Source organism: Nothoprocta perdicaria, unplaced genomic scaffold (genome assembly GCF_003342845.1).
Source record: "Nothoprocta perdicaria isolate Ctin4 unplaced genomic scaffold, notPer1 scaffold_40, whole genome shotgun sequence".
NCBI lineage: Eukaryota > Metazoa > Chordata > Aves > Tinamiformes > Tinamidae > Nothoprocta > Nothoprocta perdicaria.
The window spans coordinates 3,438,478-3,462,144 of NW_020455644.1; the positions used below are offsets into that span (position 1 = coordinate 3,438,478).

General features: G+C 41.5%; 1 protein-coding gene across 2 annotated transcripts; it reads right to left on the reverse strand.

Moving 5' to 3' along the window:
- Positions 1 to 1,277: 1,277 nt before the first annotated feature.
- DYNC1LI1 (dynein cytoplasmic 1 light intermediate chain 1) lies at positions 1,278 to 23,271 on the reverse strand. Of its 2 annotated transcripts, XM_026045488.1 has the most exons (14): positions 23,099 to 23,271; positions 22,797 to 22,870; positions 14,368 to 14,484; positions 12,523 to 12,753; positions 9,571 to 9,740; positions 8,335 to 8,428; positions 6,672 to 6,807; positions 6,194 to 6,305; positions 5,252 to 5,311; positions 5,104 to 5,148; positions 4,061 to 4,181; positions 3,752 to 3,910; positions 1,862 to 1,960; positions 1,278 to 1,734 (listed from the first exon to the last, which is right to left on the reverse strand). In XM_026045488.1, the coding sequence occupies exons 1-14, from the start codon at positions 23,260 to 23,262 to the stop codon at positions 1,718 to 1,720; spliced, it is 1,599 nt and encodes a 532-aa protein (XP_025901273.1). In that variant the 5' UTR covers positions 23,263 to 23,271; the 3' UTR covers positions 1,278 to 1,717. The 2 variants fall into 2 exon arrangements, with proteins under 2 accessions (XP_025901273.1, XP_025901274.1); XM_026045489.1 differs by having other exon boundaries at positions 1,295 to 1,960.
- Between the last annotated feature and the right edge of the window lie 396 nt (positions 23,272 to 23,667).

Consider the following 23,667-nt stretch of genomic DNA (forward strand, 5'->3'; position numbering starts at 1 on the left):
CAGGTAAGATCATTTCTACTCAAATGCGAGTCACCCATTTGATTTAATTTCAAGAAGTACAGTAAAACTCCCTGAAAAGTAAACCTATATATATATATATATGTGTGTGCATATATACACACATACACACACGCATGCTGTTCTCAAGGTAATTTACGTATTTGGAGAGGGAGCTGGCTCACTAGAACCCCTAGTTAACTCAATTTGTAAAGACTGAGAATTTGAGGAGCAGAGCATGACCATGTCCGCATTCAAGATGTTAATTTCTTGCACCTATTCCAAACGTTAGAAAAGCCCTGAAGAAGGAGGTGCAGCTGTTTTACTTGCTGGTTTAAAAACCAAATCTGAAAAAAACCCCTGGAATTAAAGTCTTTTAGCAGTATATGCTTTTTACACTTACTGTTGTATGGCTTGTAGAAGAAAGCAGCTGTAAACTTGATACAGAGCAGTAAAACAGTGTTTGATATTTGTGTTCTGGGATTTTTAGGCGATGGGTACAGCAGCAACGCTGGATAAGTAGCCAGCATGCAAGATCTGGAGCAGCAGGATTTTCACTGCAACCAGTAAGTTTTTAAAATGCATTTCAGCAGAAACTGTGTGCATCTGATTAAGCTTGTTTTACTAGCACCAAAGACAGCAAACTTCCACTTCCTTCCTGACATTATATTTCAAGAAAGTTCAAACATGGGCCACTGATATTATACACCAAGTTCCATCTGCATGTGAGGAAGAACTTTCCTGTGAGGGTGACAGAGCCCTGGAACAGGCTGCCCAGGGAGGCTGTGGAGTCTCCTTCCCTGGAAGTCTTCCAAACCACCTGGATGCCACCCCGTGCCATGTGCTCCAGGTGTCCCTGCTGGAGCAGGGGGGTTGAACTAGATGATCTCTAGAGGTCCCTTCCAACCTCAGCCACTCTGAGTCTGTGTGAAAGGATTCAGTACGTTACAGCCTGCAGCCATAGGATTAAGAGAAAGCAAAGAAGCACACAAGGGGTTCAGTGGCAGTTATTTAAATTTGAATGCAGAGAATACTTTATTAACCAATTACAGTTCCGATGACCAATTTTAAACCATAACTAGTGTGGGAAACAGAAGGGGGACATTAAGGCTGAGCCATATATATATAGACAAATCTGGATACTGATAATCTGTACATTTAACCTCCGCTTTTTATTTATACATCGTTTATTTAGTGTCTGAAATTAATCCAAAAAATCAGGCCGGCCATTAATTTCAGGTCTTGCATTCTGGATTGAATTTTTGGGCTTTTTTTTTTTCCAGTATAAAGTCTCAGGGGAAAGGAAACAGATTTGCAACCATGTTCCAAATGAAGTGTTCAAATATATTTGGACTTTATTGTTGTTGCTGTTACAGTTTTGTGCAATTTATCATTTTCTCTTCCATAAAACTCATAGTAGTTCTTGCCTTTAGAGGTTAATCTATTTAAGATGGTATTAAACTCGACTAACAGGTCAGGAGATCAATATAAATTAAGTGCCTGTGGTGTGCATCAGTTTTCCCAATCTAAGCAACCTCTAACTTTAGGTAAAGTGGACACATTTTCAAATTTACAGAATTACACCGACTTTCCAATAAAACCCAGAAAGAAGTTAATTTACTATCGCTGCACCGTGAGCAGTAGTCCTACGTGGTGCGATACTGTTTTCAGTCTGTACAGTTCCTGTTTGTAAAGCTCGGCAACGCATATGAAAGAGACATCAACTGCTTGTGTTCTCTGAAAAGAAAAAAGAAAAGTTTCAGCTCTTTAGTTCCAGTCACTGAAGGAAGAGGCAGAGGCAAGTTTGAATTTATCCCAGAAAACGGAGTAATTGCTTCTATTTGGTGTCTTCAGGATGCTTCACCTTCTGCAGGAGATGTAGGCGTTGTAGGAGAGACCATTTCAGGTTTTCGTGAAATTCTGTCCAGTTCTGCCTGCACATCTGTTAGAACCGGCTTCTGGCCTACAAAAGACAAGCGTATAGTCTTAGGAATGCCTAGGAAGAAAGTTGGGGAAAGCCTCTAGTATCTTCACTTCCTCAAGAAGCACCTTTAAAAATGAATAAAGAACAAAAGAGAAAAAATGTGTTTTTGCCTTAGAAAAATTGTTGCTAATTTGTAGATTGTGTACAGAATGAGGATATTAAAAATCTCCAGCAAGAAAAAGAAACCTGAAACACATTCTGATGCATTTCAGATTTCTCAAAGCAACTTCCCTAATTGCATATTAATTGTCAGGAAATTATTATGCCTTATATTGGTTCTTTGTACAGAAAAGCATAGCAAAGGTTAGCAGTTAGGAATACTTCCACACTGATGTCTGCATCAACTGTATTTCAAAGCAGTTCTGAACGTAAGTCGCCACACACACTAACCCGGAAAATCAGTTTCATACAATTGACAATTTCGTATGATTGTCAGCATCAAGCTGACATCGGTGCCACGGGCACGCCACAGGGGTGGCGGGTCCCTTGTGCTCCTCAGCTTCTCTCGGGCTTCTTTGAGGCTGTAAAGATGTTGGTGTCTAAGCAGTTTTAGCAAGGTCCAATGCAGCCTTTCTGAAGATGCAGCTTAACTGCAGAAGCTACCCTGCAACTTGTTTTTGCGGGGTGTACTGTGCTGTTCTTCAATTCATTTAAAGAAAGTTAACATTATATCAGAAGCCAAACAGATAAAATTAGAGTGTAGAAGCAGAAAAAAGCTCTATTATTTCTGTGAGGAAGATAAATCTCAGCCCCTAAACTTAGCAGCAAATTTTGGGATTAGTGACTTCTCTAGATAAACCGGGCCAAGTCAGTAGCAAGGAAGGTGCAGAGCCCACATCTGAGAAACTTGTTCTGATTCTCAGCCGTTCCTTGAGAGTGTAGCCCTCTGCTACGTTACCCCAGGCATACCTCGCTCCTGTTGAGGAGCAGGGAGACTTCCCAAGACATTTTCCTCCCTAAGGCTGTAATTCCATGGCTGGGCCACCCGCGCTCGTGCCGAGCGCTGCCCCTGTGACCGGCAGCGCGCGCGGCTGCTGCCGCGAGGGTTTCTGGCGGCTGCTCCACGCCTCCCACGCGAAACAGCCACCCGTGGCTGGGCCCTCCCCTCCCAAATGGGAAAAAAGCCCACTCGAGTGCTAGTCCTCACAGCAAGGAGCGGAAAACCAGGTGTTTTTTCATTTAATATACATAACTAAACACTACTATTGAGCACAAATGAGTCACAAACATTCCCCCTTAAATGCAGTGTTACTGGAAGGTGGGAAACATCCTTAAAGCAGAAACATTTTCCTCTGAAATGAAAGGAACCAGAATAGTCTTGCAGTTTGGTTTAAAGCAGTCACGTTTATACATTTCAAATGAACACTAAATACTAGTGACATCATATTAAAAAAAACTATTAATGGAAAACACATAAGTAGTTTATCAAAGTCACTCAATTTTTATTCCGGAACATCTAGATCACTTAAACAAAACAATCCCCCCCCCGCAACCACACAACACCGGCAGTATTGCTAAAAAATACAATAAAAATTGAACTTAATAAAAAAATGGTTTCTATTGCAAGCCTTTAACAGCCATATAAAAGGTTTTATTTAAGCCTCCGAGAGCCACAAGAATGGCAAAACTAACCATATTGTGAAAACAAAACCAGAAGCAAAACCCCACCCAGTGAGACATCCAATGAAATACAGCCATGCTCCTGATAACCTGTATTAACCTGAGTGATGCATCCTTTCTATTAAGTGCATCTTTTATCATTAATCATACCTGACTTTTTTGCTGATGGTGGTAAATTGCTGCCAGCACCTCCAGTGCCACCTCCTCCCGGGCTGCCACCAACACCACCAGGGCCACCGGGGGAACCAGTTTTCTTGCTCAGTAGACTATTGAAGAAGTTGGCCAGGACTCCTTCACTAGTAGCTCCAGCTGTAAGAGGAGAGAGAAGAAAGAAATACATTCCCTAAGTAAATTCTGATCTTGTGTGCAGTCAATCTAAACACAAACACTAGGGGAAGCAGGCAGGAGCAGCTATTTTACTTCCTAACTGTATCTGCCCCCTTTGAAGAGAAAAGGTACCTTTCATATTGGGATCAATTTTTTTGGACCCAGTAGGGATAGGTGTAACACTGGCAACGTTGGACGTTACGGATCTATTCGGTGTCCTGGGAGACCCTCCAGGAACTCTTGGTGAGGCATCCTGTGCAAAAGGAAACAACAAAACCAGAAAGCCCAAAGGTGAAGCAGTCAAACTTCTACAGAATGAAAATCACGCTACAGAGGAGCACATGAAATTAGGCATTTGGTTGGTGTGCACGACTGAATCTGTTCATGATAATGCAGCATCCCATGCAACTGAAATGATGCACCATCAATTGTACTGATTGTACATGGATTTTTCCCCATGCTTGTGCTACAAACATTACAAACACTGTTTTAGTCCCGTAACTAAAGCACTGCCGAAGCCTTTCCTTTAGTCTGTGAGAAACCTGAAGATACCCTCTGTTCCTCAGTAATGCTGCTTGTGGTAATGAAAACTGCACCAACTGGTTCAGAGGAACTGTATCGAGTGCCTTGGAAAGAAAACCTGGATCTCCAGCACGGTGGGAAGGACTAAAGGGACACTGTGAGAAAAGCATTCCCCCCTGCTTCAAAGATAACACAACAAGTTTCTGCAAAATTCAGATCATCTCAGAAGAGCCACCTTTATGAGATCACATGCTCCCCATTAAACTATGTTCTTTAAAGTTTATTATATACATTATTCAAACGAAGCTGATGCCATAATTTTCATCTGAGCTCAGTTTTATGCTGGAGTCTAATATTCTTGGAGCAGCAGTGTCAGAATGAGGACATGGAATTCATCAGGACCATTCAGCTGAGATACACATTCAGCTCAGATACACATGACCTGTAGCCAGCACTGCCAGGACAAGCAGTCAGGCCTAGCCTAGCTGGGAAGAGCAGTGTAATATGCAGACTTTCATCAATGTGTGGCTAAATAACAAGACTTAGCATCAAAGAATACTTAGTAGTGCCTTTTTTTTTTTTTAATACAACCCCCTAAGCATATGAAAATGAACCATTTTCATGTGATGGGATTTGAAATTCTTATTACTAACCACTGGTCTTCCTGCTGCAGTAGGTGGTTGTTTCGCCAACTGCGACTGCAAAAAAATAAATAAAATAGGTAGTACAGATTTGTTTTATTCTTTAACAGGACTTGTTAATTGAAACAGTGGCTGCTTGGTTTTACAGACTGAAATTTACCTGTTGCTTCATAAGAAACACTTGGTCGTCTTCTGCTACAATTTCTTTTTCATGAACGAACTGCAAAACAAGCACATTAACATAAAAAAACTATTTGCCTTATATCTCTTGATAAATACAACCAAGACATTTAATAAAAAAGCAAATATGCTCTGCAATCAACACATTATTTTATACCTAAAAAGACTACAGAAAGGACATAGCATTGGTTTTCTCAACTTGGAAGTTACAGTTTGCCCCAAATTCTTAGTTTAGAACTAAGAAGCCAAAGAGATATTTTCCTTCAGTAACTTCGCCACACATGGGTCCACTGCTGCTGTCATTATTCAACAGGCCTGCACATATTCCATGTAGTTCTGCCAAAGTCTCTGAATATCAAGAAAGAGAAGAGTATGCTGAATGTGCAAGAACCTGTTTTAACAGGCCTGCTTTTGGCTCTACACTCTCTCAAGCTTTGTGTTTCTACAGAATATCTAAAACAAGGAAAATCATGAATTAATCCTAATTCAGAGCACAATGAAGTGTTCATAGAATACTACATCAACCATGACCAACAGTTAAATGACACTTGGACTCTTCAATACTGATAAGCATTAAGAGAAAACAAGTATATCTCTATACAAGTATATCTTGAATAGAGTAATCATGCCAAAAGAAGACACTGTGTAAGCTGAGGAAAAGCTACACAGAATACAAATACACACAATGATTTTCTGGTAATTTAAGAAGAAATCAGAGAACAAAGTAAAGACAAAAGAAGCAAAGTTCATACAAAGTGGTCTTGTGATAACCTGGAAACTCCTGGCACTCCAAAAACCTGAGAAGTGTTAAAAAAAAAAAGACAAAAAAGCACACACACCACCACACCCAACACCAACAACACCACACCAGAATGCCAAAGTATTAGCAAAATTATTTTTGTTTTAAAACATCTCAATTTACCTTCCTGACTGGTGGCTTTGTTATGATATCTTCAAAATTATCTTCCACTTTTAGTGTCTGAAAGTTCTCATGCAATATTCCTATCTTCTTGTCATTATCCCAACCTGCAGGACTAGAGAAAGAGGGATTTGGGGACAATCCTGATTTGCAAAGAGCTGAAAGCCAAGAAAGCTCTATAAACTCCCCTTCTTCCATGCAAACTTTTTTGGGTTGTTTTTTTTTTTTTGGTAGCATGATTAGAGGTTGGGGTTTGTTCCTGTAATACAGAGCAGACACATCTCCTGGTTCAACATTTCTCTTGGTAGCAGTGAGTATTTGCAGCCTCCATCTCGTGGCACCCACCAAGCCCCCAGTCTCCTCCTCTTGAGGATGTTATATTGAACCTTAAAACATGTTAACAACAGCAGAGATAAGGGCCTCTAAGCCCTGCACAAATACACTGCACAGCCATATACACGTAGTAATGCAGGCGACTTACATAAATACTGCGTCTTTTTCCACAACAGCAGCTGGAACATTGAAAGGAAATCCATATAATTTCTGAACTATATATTTATACACTAAATCAATGTTTTTGTTTTCCTTTACTGAAGTGTAAATAAGTGCAGCCCCATCTGAATAAACTTGTTAAAGAAAACTCCATTTTGTGGTTAGTAAAAAGACAGTCAAATGCCTCTGCCCCCCAGTTTTATTTACAGGATATCAACTTTTTAAAATTTAAAGGAAGACAGCTTCTAGAACTTATTTTTAAAACAAACTATTCCATAGTTTAATTTTTCCCAGGATTTATTTTAAGCTAGCTCATCTGGTACTTCTATGCCTCCTGTAGCTTTCAAAGCCCACAGCACCAATGGCTGCACTACGATGCCTTCAAAACTGTCTTGTGCTTTTCCCATCTGAAAGTTTCCATGCACTATTCTTACCTCTTGCCATCATCCCAACTTGCAGGACTAGATAGAGATGTCACACCAACACTCCCCAGCATTAACACTAATAGCTTCAAAAATACCAAACAGCCTCTCACTCCCTCTCCTGGGAACCCAAAATAGAGCAGCAAGCTCGTATGTTACACAGGAACCTCCTCTACAGGCAAAGGCGGGCAAACAAGCACTTTTTAAACTGCTAAAGGACCAAGACAGTGCCTGGTACTCTGACAGGGGTCAATACTGCTTGAAGCAGCCAGGGAAGTTTAAAATATTTTTTACCTGAGATTATACCACGCCAAAAACACTAACCTGCTTCTACACATGGAACACAGATTCAGAAAGAGAAAAGGCATCTTGTAGATGATTCACATTCAACAAAAGGTTGAAATGAGCTCCGGTTTGAACACTGGGTATACAGCTACAGTGACTAATTTCTGATAATCTTTCCCATCCTTCCTCTATCTGGCAACCTCATTATAATCAGCCACCATGCCATTCTGAAAAAGGAGAGCTTCAGAGCTTTGCGAAGGAAGTGACACCTCGCAGCTAAACTGAGGTCGCAGGATTTTGAACTCATTTTTTGTTGAGTGCTACTGCCTTTACAAAGGTATTTTAAGTTTCACTTTACCACAGCATGAATGATGGTAGCAAAATGTACACATACCATTGGCATCGAAACTCTAGACCTTATCTATTTTAATATTAAACAAGATATCAGGCACTTTCTTGAACAGTTAAACTTAAGAATGCAGCAACAGCCTATCACAGGCTCACAGAATGGCTGAGGTTGGAAGGGACCTCTAGAGATATTTAGGCCAACCCTCCTGCTCCAGCAGGGATACCTGGAGCACATGGCACGGAGTGGCATCCAGATGGTTTGGAAAACCTCCAGGGAAGGAGACTCCACAGCCTCCCTAGGCAGCCTGTTCCAGGGCTCTGTCACCCTCACAGGAAAGAAGTTCTTCCTCACACGGGGATGGAAATGCCTGTGTTTCAATTTGTACACGGTACCTTGTTGAATTACTGAAGGGAGACTGAATATTCAGGTCAAAAATAAACAGCATGCCGTATGGTTATGTGAAGCACCATCATAGTTACGTGAACTGTCTGGCTGTTCCTTTTTCAGGAAACTTCTCATCAGAGCATTGGCGATTTGGGAGCTGCCTCAACGTGAAAATGAAGGTAAGTAAAGAAATTGGAGGTGTTAAAGGATACATTGTAAGCAAAACCGTCGGATATGTGATTGAATGAAGTCAAAGTGTTCATCCCTGTAGTCATGCTCCTTTTCCAGCACACTGATGGCATCACACTGTCAATTCAAACACAGAATTAGCTTGCAGTTAGTGCTGAACTGTGACACCTCCAGTTCATAACTGGGGGGAAAGGCAGAGCAAAACTCTGCTGAGATAATTTTAAAGTATATCTGGACAAGTAATTCTTTTAAAACAATCTGTAATTTGACATGCATATACTGGGGGCAGCATTAAATGGGGAACTAAATTGACTGCGATTTTGCGTTCATTTCCTCTCCACCTCCCTCTGCCCACACACACTATACGACATCCCAAAGTCCCCGTTGAAGACTGACCTACTGGGCAAGAATGACATTCTCTGCATGATGCCTCTGCATACCAGGATATTACAGGACACAGTCTTTTAGGCCAGTGACTACCTAGCCCTTTGCAAAGAAAGCCAAGAGCAAGAAATGCAGAAGCAGGAGGGAAAAAAAAAAAAAAAAGGAATGTGTGCGTGTGGGAGGAGTGCACAGCACTGGGAGAGAGGGATACAGGCACTGAGTAGGGACAGAAGTGCCTGAGTGCAGCAGATGAGGGTTAGCCTTGCAGTGAAGGAACAGCACCTGTGTCGAGAGGCTTATTCTGTGCCTGTGGGCCCCCACAGACTGCACGTGCAGCTTGGTGCCCACGAGAACAGCAGAACCAGAGGGAAAGACCCATAGAGGAACTACGGCACTTTTTCTTTAGACTGAGAGTATCGTTAGATACCTAACAGAAATCAAAACAGATCATAGAAGCATCCCAAGAATAAGTTAGTAGAGAAATGCTTTACTAATCCAGATTCTCAAATACAGTCATCTTGAGAAAGAGATCAGAAATACTTTAAAAAGTAAAATCCAAAATACTGTGAAAAAGGAAGATTTAGCAGACTAGGGTATATTCTTGTTACTTACTGCCTAGTTCACTTCTGTGAACAAAACTAAGGCTGAGATGCCTCAATTTCCTGCAAGCTGCTATGACTGCTGGGCAAAGCTGCTCCCAAATGAACACAGTCAGGGCTTCCAGAGACAGGAACCTTCAACACCGAGCACTTAAGAACACTTATGCAGGGGACTGAGAATGACTGAAGAACCCTGTGCTGCCCACCCCAAATCCACAACTGACAGGAGTTCCTTAAACAAAATATGCAAAGAAAAACCTAAAACATGAAACAAACCTTTGTACAAACTACTACTACTGGAATGCCTAAGTTACATGTTAGTGTATCTGCACCCAGGGGTAAAATCACACTGTCATCTTTGTCTTCCTGTAATGAAGTATTTCTTCTCTGTGGAGAAGCTGGAAAATCCTCGCCTGGTTCTACATATTCCTGGAAGTCTCTTACCACTGAAAGTAAAAAAAGTTGTATTAAAAGAGCAGCTACTTCATTATTTCAACAACGTTTTCCACTGCCATTGATCTCTAGCACTGTTTACTGTATTGTACTTCTGCTTCTTATCTTGCAAAGAATTGAACATGTCTTGAGTGCTGCTAAGTTGTTCTGTGCAGCACAGGAGAGAGCTACTAAATCTAAGACTCTCTTTATCAGAAGGTACAAGAACACGATCAGAGGGAAAAAAGTGTCAATATAAGGACGTTAACCCAATTGTATCATAACCATTGTGGAACCACTAGCAGTTGCTATCAGCTATTATTACTCGATATACCTTCTAAAGAAGGTGATTTTCCTTGTACTCTTCTTGGTATAATTGAGTAATTAATGGAACAGGTTGTTAGAATAAACATAAGCAAGTTTCACATATTGCTTGCCTGCTGGCTTACACCACTGTGACCTAGAATCCTATGTCTACACTTTTCTCTCTATGCAGTGAATATAGAGTAGCAATAAGCAAGAGAAACAGAATATACAAGTGTTAGTTATTTAATAGCTTTTAGTAGCAATAGGACATCTGTTATGCAATGGAAGGAGAGCAAACACCTCTATATTAGCTTATGAGCATGCCATTAGTTAACACCATATTAAATACTAGGTATGTTTTTACAATAGATACATCAAATAGTATTTTATAATCTAGCAAGAAGGATAAGTTAAAATATAACAAAAGGGAGAAACAGTGACAAAGTGTAACTTCCTGTAGTCAAGGATGCAACAATAGACATCAACTGCCTAGACCTTTCCCATCCCATGTCCCATTTCAACATTTGATCTGCAAACACCACTGATGACTTTCACATGAGCAACAGAGCCTGATTCAGCTAAAAATCTCAGGCGGCAAAACAATTTAGCTGAATTGTGCACACTGGTGGCTCATTTCTAGTATGTTCTCACTGCTTGTTCCCTGATTTATGTTAATCCATCCCTACCTTCTCTGAACCAATTGCAGCCCTGAGTTCATACCTAGAAAAGCATTAGTTGAATCAACAGGGAAAGACCCATTTCAAGCTCCTGAAGAAAGCTTATTAGGCCAGGATTATTCAATTTTGGTACAGAGGAGTTTCAGAGTTTACAGAAAACTTTTCTTGAAGATGAGCATCTCTTCTTCAACAGTCACTCATGACTCCTCTAAGAGGCTTCTGAACTGGTACTATTTTAAGAGCAGAGCTCTCACTGAGCTTTGCCAGCCTCGCTAGGGAGGCTTTCCCCAACAGCATCCTCTCTGTTCCGGGATAGTCACATACTAAAATAAAAAATCACAATACTCCAGTGCTAGAAGTCCTCCTACAGTCCCAAAATTCCCATTGCATGACTATAACAAGTTTTACCTACAAGTAGGAAAAGCATGAAAAAGGAGGATTGTACTCCAAGAATCTTTGGAATAGCTCAATCTCAGCTCTTGCTAGAGGCACCATGGAAGTGCCCAGGCCACGAGACACAGCTGAACCCCAAAATGGGAAGAAAGATCTCATCTCCAGAAAGAGCTGCTCTTTATTCCCTCAGACTTGTGCCAGCTTCAGGACTCACAGGGTCTGCCTGAGTGGAGCTAAGTTGCTAGAATTTAAAGACAACCCCCCTCCCCAACACCCCCAAAAAACCACATCCACACACCCTCATTAGATTTCAATCCTGTTAGCGGGTTCAGGCAGCTCAGAGCGAGCAGGCCCAGGCAGCCAGCAGCGAAGTGAGCTGCGCTTCCCTCTCCTTTGGGCAGTCACAAGCTGTTGTTAGCCCAGCATGCATGAGATGCTCCACACAAGTGCCAAAATAAAATTTCTCCTAACTAACACCTGCACTGCATTCAGGGCTTCTATTGCACCCAGCTCACAGACCACCAATATCTGCAGGAATTAGGCTAGATGATAAAAGAATTCAAGGTGGCAGATAAAAACTTTGTGTAGCTGTTACTCTTGGTTCGACTGACTTCCCAGACTTTCTATAATATCGCTGTTGGGTTCAGCCAGTCAGCAAAGGAGCTAAACTAACAGCTAAACATTACTTGATAACAAAGACATTGCTTCCTTGGTACTTCCATCCAGCAAAATCCTATCTTGAAACTGTTTCTGGGTGTGTCTTTAACATATGTAAAAAGAAGAAAAAATAAAATAAGAACAGCAGCAGGAAAAAAACCAAACAGATCCACCCCCCAAAAGTAGGGAGTGTCCCCCACACACTTTCTCTCCTAAACAAGTTATTGTAGTGAAAAAAAAAATCCTTAAGGATAAGACTCCTTTTACAAGGATCTATCTTAAAAGAACCACCGCAAAAGGGTAAAAAAAAAAAAAAAAAAAAAAACCAAAACCCTATCAACATGGACTATTTTAATCACAGTTACAACAGGCATTTCTGGCAAAGCTGTCAGAAATGTCCCAGCTTGAGAGCAACTTTAGACCGTGATATTTGATCTCAAAACATACCTTTCCCAAATACTCTTTCTTGAGGTAATTCAAAGGTAGGCAAGTGGAAAAGATCCATGTTATGCCTGAACATAGCCATATGTACCCAGGGGAGAAAAAATAAAAGGCTGTCCAAAATTAAGCCAGAGCTATCACATTAAGTTCATATAAGTACTTGGAACTTATTTAGAAGGTGAGTGGAATCTCCAGCTCCCAGTTTGAAATCCTAATTCCATTCCAAAGCATGAAAGAGACTGCAATGGAGAGGTTAAATGGTGCAGAAAGCATTAAGCATATTTGATTTCAGTGGGTTTCTATATGTTTGTAGAATACTCACACTTTTGTTCCATTTCTTTCATTTCTTCGGGAGGAATTTTTAGCTTGTCAATGTGCTCTCTTACAACACTTGCCCATTTCTGTAAAGAATCCAGTGCAGTCCAAGGCCTAGACATGTCTACTACCAGCATAACCAGAGTGTCCTTTAAAGAGCTTGCCTCCATTGCAAATTTAAGAAGACCTTTGTGATACAGGTCACCATCCAAGATCCATACATTACATCTTGTTTGATCTACAAGAAAGGGAGAATAATTGAAGAGTCTTGTTTGAAATGTCTGTTACCCAACAGATATACAGTCTTCATTAGACATGTAAAATACAATGTTTTTATTTCTTGTATAAGGTGAATAATGAGATACATAACAAGAGGGCAAACTGCAGCTTGGGAAAATCCCCCTTCTTTCCCAAGTCCTGAAATTTAAGGAACTGTAATTAATGGCTGATATCTGAAAATCTTAACACTCCATTCAAAAGCAAAAGCCCAAATGTAACATTCAATAGTTTCAAAATGTAACTTCACGTTAGAGGAAGATTCCATCCTTCTTCAAAATGCAACTTATGGGGTGGTGGGGAAAATTGGGCAAATTCCCAGTCCAAGGGCTGCTTGGCCCTTAAGGATGGCCCTCACAAAACTCCAACATGACATGCCTATGATTTGCCTATTGCACATTTTAATAATTTAGATGGGAAGTTATCAGGCAAAAAAAAAACCAACAAAAAAAAAGCAAAACAATAACAAACTTCTTCGTGCCTAGTCTTTCTAATCCAGGAAGAAAACAAACAAACAAAAGAACCCAGCAGCACACAGACAGACTGCTCCACTGCTTCTTCCCCCAAAACATTTTGGTCATATATTCAAAGACACTCAACTTGCGTTGTGAATGACAAGCTGGAGATTCAAAGTTAGAGCACTTACAGTTTGACTTCAGAGCTTTTTAAAAAAAACTTATTACAGGAGCTCTGAGTGAGGAACATATTTAAACCAAAAATCTCAATCCCATTAATTCTGTCAAACCATCAAACCAAAGGCAACAGTCAGACATGGAAGTCTGAAAGCAGACTATTTCAGAGAAGGAAAAAAATGTTTTTTCTTTGGTTCTTTTACCAACCATGGTGTTTTTAGTGTGGACAAGAAATACCATTCTCCCCACAGAGCTCCCAGTGCATCATATTCACATCCTGTCCTCCAAGCTTTGACTATGGGCAATTCATTGTACCTCTACAGAGCCTGGTCGTGCCCTTCCCCCGTCCTCCACATACAGGCATCCCCTCCCTCAGCACAGCTATTTTGAGTCTGTATCTTAAGAATCTTCAACCTTGTAGCTGGGGGCCAAATCAAGCCAACAAAATCACAACATCCCTTTTCCCCTTCAAGTTCATGTCTCCTGCCTTTATATCTCCTTTATTGCTGTATACATTTCCCTACCCATCAGTGCCTTCAATGTAGTCTTGCACACTGTCTCTGCTCTCGCCAGGACAGAGGTTTCCCTGGATGCCCACAGAGACAGACATTGCAACAACTGAGATGCCAGGTAAGAGTCTAGACAGGTTTTCCACCAGACTTGAGAGATGTACTTCTACCAAGCATCAACTCAGAATAGTGCAGCTAAGGTTGCCTCCTGGTCTTTTCAACCCCTTCACTGACTCCTCACCTCCTTTATCTTTCTGTAGTTATTCATGATTATTTACTAAAGATTAATTACATTAAAAACCTATGAATCTCCTCATGATTTGTAAATCATTCATGGCCTAAGATGGATTCCTGCAAGTAATCTAGAAAGTAAGAATCCCACTTTCACTCCAAGTATCACACTACTGGTTCAGATATTTATAACTACAAACTTACCATCCCGATCTTCATCGTGCACATTTAAATACAAATATTCCATTCCTCTTCCTTTTTTATATTCTTCTATTCCTTGAATTTTTCCTATTAAGCTTGTTTTACCTGCTCCATCTTCACCTGGAAAGACAGAAGTTACATAGCACTCAATCTTTAATCCAATTTATATAGCAAAACTCACACAAGGCAAGAAGGGAGCAGTATACTAACGGGGTGCCTGAGTGCACTAAAGTCAAGAAATCAAGAGGGCATTGACCAACTCCTTTATTTATTCCAAACACTAGTCTCCTCTGCAAACTTTATTTTTAAGTAGCTATGAACACAAGAAAGGTTTTTTATACAAGCTTAAAGATATCTCAAGTAGTTAAGCACTTCACAAATTTAGTCTTTGGCCTGCAACAGAACCAGTAACAAAAATCTTCCTAAAAGGGAGTTCAAGTTGCGATAACCTCATTGTGCAATCAGAAGAACAGTATTCCAAACTCTCCTATCAAATGGCATGGAATGCCAGCCCAAGTAACACAGATTGTTTCTTCTCCCTTAGGCTTCCTAAGTTTGTCATTAACAAATAGAAAGGGAGACTTTACTGGGAGCTGCTGCACAGGCACATTACGCTGCTGAAGTTGGTGTTACCTTTGCCAACATTTGCTCTCTGATTTATCCATTTTTTAAGAGGCAGTTTCAATTCATTTGCAAGAGCAGAAAAGACAACATAAACCCTGCTATTCTTTTGTTTTTTTTTTAAGGAGGAGTTGCACTTAACAGCATCCCAGTTCCTCAGCATAGCCAAGCTCTGGCTGAGTTTTTAAACTAGTTTGTTTTACTCAGGTAGTAATAATAACTACCTATACTACCTATAATAAGCTTGTTACATTGGGAAAATTTAGTATCTTTTGCAAAACACATCTTCTAGTTCCTAACAAAAGCAGCTACAACTTAGGTAGGAGAAATCTATGATTTCATCATTTTTCAATAGCTGGAATTTTATTTTTACTCCTAAAGTCTTCCAGTAATCATCTTCAGAGCTGATAAGATTCATCCACCAAATTAGAGTCAGTTTCACGGTGTTATGGAAAGAGATGACAAACCATTGAATACATGACATAAGCACTTCCTCCTTTTCTCCTCATCAATTAAGCCTCAGTTGAAATAACACAGTGATTTGGAAAAAAAGAAACATTTTAAAACAAGCAAAAAAAAATTACAGAAAGCCTACACACAAAAAAAGACATTGAAAGAAGTGTTAGTTCAGTATAAGTAATAAAACCTAGAGAATATAACAGCCTTCAAACACAAACGAATGGTATCTTACTCCAAGGGGACGAGTAGTACTGGGATTAAATTGTCACGAGTATGTAACTTAGAGCAGGAATAACTAACTATACATGTGAACAGAAACCTCTATCATTTGATATTAAAAAAAAATCATTAATCATCATAAGTAGCGATGAAGAGCTGATTGTGTCTTTCAGCAAGAGATCACATTAGGACTAGAGAGTCTGCCTACCTCTTCTCCCTCTTACCCCCCCCCCTTTTGTTTTTTTTAATTTACCATTTACACCATGTTGCACATGCTCTTTAAAATTCTGACAGGCATAAATCAGATATTCACATCCTTTTTATTATTCTATTTTATTATGAATATTTGGGTAGTTAAACATCTGAAAATGTATCAAATTATTCTGGGAAACAGAAGTAGCGATTTTGCTTTCTAGTTGCTCTTCAGCACGAGTACCAAGAAAAAAACAAAACGCAGCTTATGTAAAACTCCAGAGTAGGTACCACAATTCTCATGAGAAAATTAATTCTAACTGTATGCGATATCAACTTTAAGACTTGTGAAGACTGGAAACTTCTGTTGTAATGCCTTTGATATGTACAGAAATTACTCTCCACTAGAGGAAGAGCAGAATATTTGTGAGGAAATCAATCAGTTATATTGAGCTTGATGAGTAAAGTACAATAATGTAAGTAGCATCAGTGACGCCAGGCAAATATATAAGGCATGTGTGTATTTTTTGCTTCTCAATAAGAATATATACACATATGGCATTTGAAATGATGTACTCCAAGATATGTAAGCACACAACTTACATGTAGCTTGTGATTTCTCAAAAGTGTAAGAAAAGGCAGTGCTTCTTACTTTCAAGCAAAAGGGGAATATTATGATGTAGAAAAATTACATTTTTTAAAGCTCTACTGAAAGAATACATAAAACAGAGCTTCATACACATCCAAAAGACAGCTCATCATCCTCCTTTTCCCCCAGAATCCAGGAGTGGAAAATCCTTTCTCTTTACTGCTGTCTGACAGTCAAGCTCACCTTCAGCTTTTATGCATAAAGTTGAGATAAAAACACTTCTGATACACAATTCTTGACACCAAACTGCAGCACAGAATAACATCAAGTTGATCGATGCAAGATTTTGCATCCCCCCCCCCTTTTTTTTTAATAGCATTCAGTAAAAAGGCTCTCCTTCCTGACATTAAAATCCCAAAGATCCAAGGCTCCCAGTACATAAAACTACTTACACATTGTTACTACAATGAGGAAACAGAAGTGATGCTGTCAGAAAGCAGCGCTACACGAATCTGAGGACAAGTGAAGGAGGGACAACACATTTAATTTTGCTTCTAGACCAACTATTAGAAATTAAAGTCAAAACCACTTAAGACAAAAGAATTTGCTTAAGCACACAGTATTTCACCTTCTTGGTGACAAAGTACTGGTTTCACAAAGATATAAGAAACCACAGCACAACTGCCTGGCTGCTTTCCTCTCTTCTCACCTATTCCAGGTGAAAGTTATGTCTACTGGGCACAATATGGACTATATCTAAACATGCTGCTAGACTACAGAATTTAGCAGAACAGCCACCCATAGAGGGAAAGGAAGAGCAGCAAGATGAATGAATTACCTTCTGTGGATCCAGGCAAGCTATGAACTGCTTGCTACTTCAACTGGTCAACCATACACTAGGAAATCAGTTAGGAGAACTTGGGCTCTCTACTGGAGATGCAAGCTACTTTGAACTCATTGAAAAGCTCTTATCTTCTTAGACAGGCCTTAAAGCTCAGCTTCTCTAAGCTTTCAATTAAACACTTTGAAATTAAGAATATTTAGTACTCATGCTGTTTTCACAATTCTTTGTTTAGAAGATCAAAACAGGTGTAGATTTTCATTTGTCTTAAGACAAAAATAGACATCTTTCAGCTGTCATATGTCTGTATGTGCAACAACTATACACACAACATGGATCCCTAATGCACACAGTTGCTTAGGCTTTTTGTTCTCATCTGTTTCAACAAATAAAGTATATAACAAGTCAAAGAAGCAAGAGGAGAATGTTTTAGTCATCACCACTGTCTGCCTGCTCCCTTCTGCTAGGGACTCTGAAAACAACTGTTTGAAAAGCATAGATACTGTATGTGATCATAACCCTCCTGGTTACCTTGCACGGTTGGTTTAAGCAAAACAAAGACACACACAAACACACATGCAAACACTATACAGGTCATTTAAAATCCATTTTGACACTAAATATGCAAATTATTAAGAGGGGAAAAAGATGAATTAAAGAAAAAAATCAATAATTTATTTCTAGTAATAATGAAAAGAATCCACTGGCTTATTAGAGAACAGTCAGCCTACCTAAACTTCAGTTACCAAACAAGGCAAAGAAACACCCCCCAAAGAAATCAAAGTGATTTCTGTGCCACGTGACGTGGAATGTCTGAATCTGGATACACTGAATAGTGGAGGTGTAGCAGTACATTAATCATCATCTTACCAGAAACCAGACTGAATTATTTAGTATGTTTTACTACTAAAACAAAATAACCTCAGACTACTCCCTGAGGGATACCCTTCTCTGTATTCCTGCCTCTTACCTGCCTGCAGAACACAAACAGAGCAATTCCTTTCACTGCTCCTCACCTTAGCGCTATTTCGGAGATAGGTCCAACAAGCAGCAGCACCTCTGGTGAAGCAGAGGCAAACTAAACACAACTCAAACCTCAGCATTTTCCATGCTGTTCTGACTAAATAGGGCTTACTATGCAGCACTCATTTAATTCTGCCTATTGGGAAAGCTGTTACTGCTGGAAGGACACCATCAAAAAGTACTCTATGGTATTTAAAATAAAGTAGTTGCAAAACAAACACCTATATTCATATTTTACAGAATTAAATTTCTTGGCAATTTCTGCCACTGACTGAATAATGCGCACATCTCCCATCAGTGATAAGAATTTCAGAATATTAAAATGAGAAATACTAAGTTTCAAAGTCAATATTATGTCAAAAACGTTTGCACTTTATAATTAGTTCTGATGACCAAAACAAAACCTAGCTTACATCTGGAGAAAGCTTCTATTACATGTAGAAGGTAAAGAAGTCTCAAGCTTATATTTGGAAAGATGAAGAAAAAAAGAAAACAGAGGGGAAAAAAGCAGCTTTCCAAACAACCAGGAGAATAAGAAATTCATCAATAATAAGGATGAAATGGTCACAGCAAAAGAAAGCAGCCATTTCAATAGGAGGAAAATAAATCAGAAATTAAATCTGTGCTAATCACTGTAAAAATCAAGTGAGCAAGTTTATGTCAGTTTGACAAACTCTAACAGCAACTTGTAAGGTTGTGTCAGAATTTAGCTTGGGAGGTCACTATTGCTCATCAGTCCACCAAAAGTGGCAAATTTAAGAAGCTCCGTAAGGATATCAACAATACCGTTGAACTGTACTGAATATCAGCACTACTGAGTATCAACAATATTGTTTCTACAACAATAGGAATTCCTAATACACGTACACACAGAAAAGTGTACCTGCAAATTAGCCGTAGGCTGTGTAACCCTCTTCTCAAGCCTCCTGACAGGAGCAAGCTCAAAGATTCAAACAGAGAGGCCTGGCCCTGCCAAGCAAGGTGCCCAGGGTAAAGAGAAAACATGGATGCAGAGCGGAATACTCACTGCCCTGCTGCATTCAAAGCCAGCATTAAATTGAGTAAATACATAAAGAAAACTGAAATGCTAATGATTCAGCAGAAGCCTAAGTGTGCAGCACAGTTGGGAGCATGTCTCCCTGGATGGCTTGGCATCATTTGCATGGCAGGCAAAGCCCTGTACTCTGCTTCAGGGACAGAGGAATGTACAGCTCACAAAGCCGGACAGAGAACAGCTATTCAGTTCACTTGCAAGCTAGGGAGCCTGCTTGCTTGTGCATCCTGGAATGACTGTGAACATTACTGCCCGAGTCAGGCTGAAATTCATGGAATAAATTATTAGTCTGTGTCTCTGAATTCAAGCCTTCACACATTCTACAGCACAACAGATGTCATCCATCCAAGAATCACCCAGATTTCCTAGTTGTTAAGGAAGCAGAGATGTCCTATGTTTTCTGCTGCCACAATTTACTAAACCACTAGATGTGGCAGCACTATTCCCCATCACAGAACTGCCTAGAAATGAGATCGTAGTTGCCATAGAGAAACCTTTAGGAAAGCCTGCACTTTTATCATTTGGTCATACAGTAACAGAAAAATGCTTCCACAGTACATGCATTGCCGATTAAAGCTCAAAGTCTCCATGGGAAAGCCAGTATTCAGAAATTTTTCAAAGTGAAGCATACTTTTAGAGAAGTACAACATGAGCTTAGCCAGGCATACTTTTGGCCAATTTTGAGCAGAGCTACCATTATATGCTACCCCCCACTCCCCAAACCACTGCATCTCATTTAGAGATTAGTATTTGGCATTACAGGAAGCTTCACAAGAAAAGCCCAAGATAGCTGTGTTTGTAGATAAAACATATGCACCTAGGTGATCCTGTGTGTGCAGGAGGGTTGGATTAGATGATCTCTAGAGGATCCAACCTTAAGGATTCCATTATTTAAATAATGCATTTTTATGGCTACTCTTACCACTGTTCCCTTCTGTTATTTCTGCAGTGTCTTGAACCATTTTCCAGGTTTCTAAAAACAAGATGTTAATACAACTAAAAAAAAAAATATGGAAATAGCAGTATTAGCATGCCAGACATAACCAGATTCCCAGAAAAACGAGGCATGCAAGTATATACAATGTTGGGGGGGGGAGGGGGGCGCGAAGCTACAAGCAAGTGAAAAAAACTTCTAGTAAACAAACACTAAAAGGTTGTTTAAAGGGGTGGGGGAAGTGCATTGTGTCAAAAATAAGCCTTCATTCATGATTAGAGATATCATGTTTCATCTGGGAGTTTTCAAAAAATATACTGCTTATACTCTAACTTCTCTATCAATAAATTAATAAAAAATTTCCTGATCAGCTTTAAGGCCCCATTTAAAAATATTTGAGAAGTGGCAAAACTGGAGATGGTCACAAGAAGGAGCAATCGGTTTGCATTAGGAACAAAAGCTAGTACAAAGCTATTTAAGGGAAGAAAGCTTAAAAATAGAAGAAATGTGAGACAATGGAGAATCTGCAAAACAGATGGCCTGAGAACTTCAAAGAAGCAGAACTTCATGTACTGGAAACCTGAACTTGTCTAATATAGAGTACACACTCTCCCCTGCCAGTACCAATATGCTTCAGAGACAGCATCCTGGCCTGCAACTGAATATCCAAGTATATTATCCAGGTGAAATACTCCCACAAAGAACACAACCATGGTCCTCATTGCCCAGTCATCAGATGCTTTTTTTCATAAATATACATGAAACAGTTTTGTGATTATTGCCTTTTAGAAACAAGGAGTATTAAGAACTAATTTATTCTATAAATCTGTTATCCATCTTCTTAGCAAAAAAAAAATAATAATTTTTTTTTAAATTGTTCCTAAAGTGTTGCATTAAATTAGTATACAAGCTCAACATAAAGAGTTGAACGGGAAGTTGGCACCTAACATATTGAACATCACAAGCTAAGTTGGCACTTGGAAACATTCTATAACATCCTCTCTGGTTTTGAGGGATGCCAAGTCTCCAGTTCTTGAACACAAAGGATTGCCAGGATGCCATGTGTGAGAGCGAAACAGCAGCATAATCTTTTTGGCAAGCATCACAAAATGAAGAAGAATCTTCCAACTTTAACAAGGACAATTGTCCAATTTAGTTGCAGAGGCTCAATTTAGTTGCAAAGGCTCATGTAAAAAGCTGCCAATTATTACAAGAAAAAAAATCTTTTCTTTGGCTTAAGTTCAACAGAACTCCCAATCACAATATTTTGCTTAATTACATGATCCACATTACAACAAATTAAGAGTAATAAGTCCTGTATGAGGTTCAGTGGACCATGCCATCACCCTTGCACATTTTTCTCTCTCGTATTGAATTCTAAGCCACCACTTAACTCTTTAACAAGAAGATAGAGATCACAGTAATTGCTTTAGGATTATGGGGTGGAGGGGAACCCTGAAAAACCTCAAGACATTTCACAAAGACTACATAGCAGATGAATCACAGCATGCAACAGCAGTCCACATGACTTTACTGGCTTTCAACCATATTTCCTCACGCTAATATACAGATCTTTATAGGAAACGGGGAGGTTAGCAAAGGAGGGGAGGAAACAGCTTGTGAACATATCCATCCATTCACGCTTATTGGATTGGTTACTGCTGGTAGTTAGTAGGTAGTAGTCCTTCAGAAAAAAAAAAAATCTGAAGGGCCTATTTTCCCTCTTCTACTTAGGAGCTTATTAGTTTTGCTTGACATATTATTAGAATTCCCCTTCTTTCCCTCCACACCGCAACTTGTGGCAGGGTCTCTCAGTATTCCCCTCTCAGAGTCCCACCCTATAACTTCTAATTTTTGCCAAACGCGAGGCTGGACTAGCGCCCTGGGTGCAGATAACGGCACACAATGGGGGGCAGCAGCAGGACAGGCCGCGGCGGCTGCTGCGCAACTTGCTGATGACATTCCCGCTGACAGGCTCGGCGCATGTGGGCAGGACACAGGCTACACGCCTCGGCAGCAGAGCCCTCCCTCGAGCCAACAGGCGTCATTCACAGCGCACGGCCGCGGAAGCGCTGCCTCTGTCTGCATGACACACCAGGAGGACCAGCAAGATGAGATCTCTGCAAAGGTTGAAGGGACCTCACACACCCCAGAGTCCACAGAGAGACAATGAAAAGAAGAATACAGACAAGCAACAAAAAAATCCAAGCCCCACCTTACAAAGCCATATTCATCACCTATGAAACTAGGGGTAGGTGGCACAGAGAGGATCGTACGAGTGCTATGGCGAGGTACCTAAGGTTAGCGGGATACCTGCAGCCTCTCAGGGATAAGCACACACCCTGTGCCACCGCAAGCAAAACCACTCCGCAAGGGAAGGAGCGAGACGGTTATGAGGGCGCCCTGCCACTAGCAACCCCCCGGCCTGCCTTGAGGCAGGGCCCGGGAGCGGGCTGCGCGCGGGCCGGGCGCAGGGAGGGACGGGGACGCCGCTTCTCACCCAGCAGGAGCACGTTCTTCCCCGACGGCAGCTTGGAGCGGGAGCGCGTGGACACCTCGCTGAGGATGCAGGACCTGGCGGGGAGAGACCACGGCGCTGGGTGGAGGCGGGAGCGGGGGGGAAAGAGGGCGGCGGTTGGGCCCGGTCTCCCCCCATCCTCCCCCTCACCGCCCCCCGGGGAAGGGCCCCCTCGCTGAGAGGGGCTGAACGCCCCGAGGGCGGCGGTTGGGCAGCTCCCACCCCCCGTAACGGCCGGTGGTAACGGCCGTCGGTAACGGCCGCGGGGCGGGGCGGGCGGTTACCAGAGGTTCTGCCCATCGTCCTCCTCGCCGCCCGCCCGCAGCTCCGCGTTGTTGTTGGTCGCGGCCGCGGGAGAGGAGGAGGGAGACGCGCTGAAGGCGGCCGCAGAGCCGAGCCCCGGCGAAGGGGAGCCGAAGGAGCCGGCCCTGCCTGCCGCCGCCGCCATCTTCGCCGCCGCCTCGCCGAGACGCGGAGCGGGCGGCGGCGCCGCGGCTGCTCACAGGGACCCGGATGCCGGGGGCGGGGCCTGGCCGCGGGGCGGGGCCTCGGCGCGCGGCCGTTGCGGGCACCCAACGGCCCAACGGCCGTCGCAACGGCCGCCCCTGAGGGGGCCCGGCGGTGCGCGGGGCTCCGCGGCGTGCGGAGGGGCAGGACGTCGCTTTCCGAAACGCGGGGGCTTCTCCAGAGGGCCTGCCCGTCCTCGTCGCTCCTTCCTGCGGAGCTGGAAGGCGCCTTGCCTTCTTACAGACCAGCTCCTTCCGCAAGAAGCCAAGCGACCCAGCGCCTTTCCCTCCATTTACAGAGGTAAAACAGCTCTCCTAGGGTGAAGCGCCAGCCACTTTGTATTCCA

Coding starts and splice junctions, on each gene's coding strand:
- DYNC1LI1 (XM_026045488.1), bottom strand. CDS start 23,262: ATGGCGGCGGCGGCAGGCAGGGCCGGCTCCTTCGGCTCCCCTTCGCCG. Junction 8,429..9,570: donor TAGTAGTAGTTTGTACAAAG/GTTTGTTTCATG, acceptor TTGAATTGACAG/TGTGATGCCATCAGTGTGCT. Junction 6,808..8,334: donor CCGACGGTTTTGCTTACAAT/GTATCCTTTAAC, acceptor AAGTTTATTCAG/ATGGGGCTGCACTTATTTAC.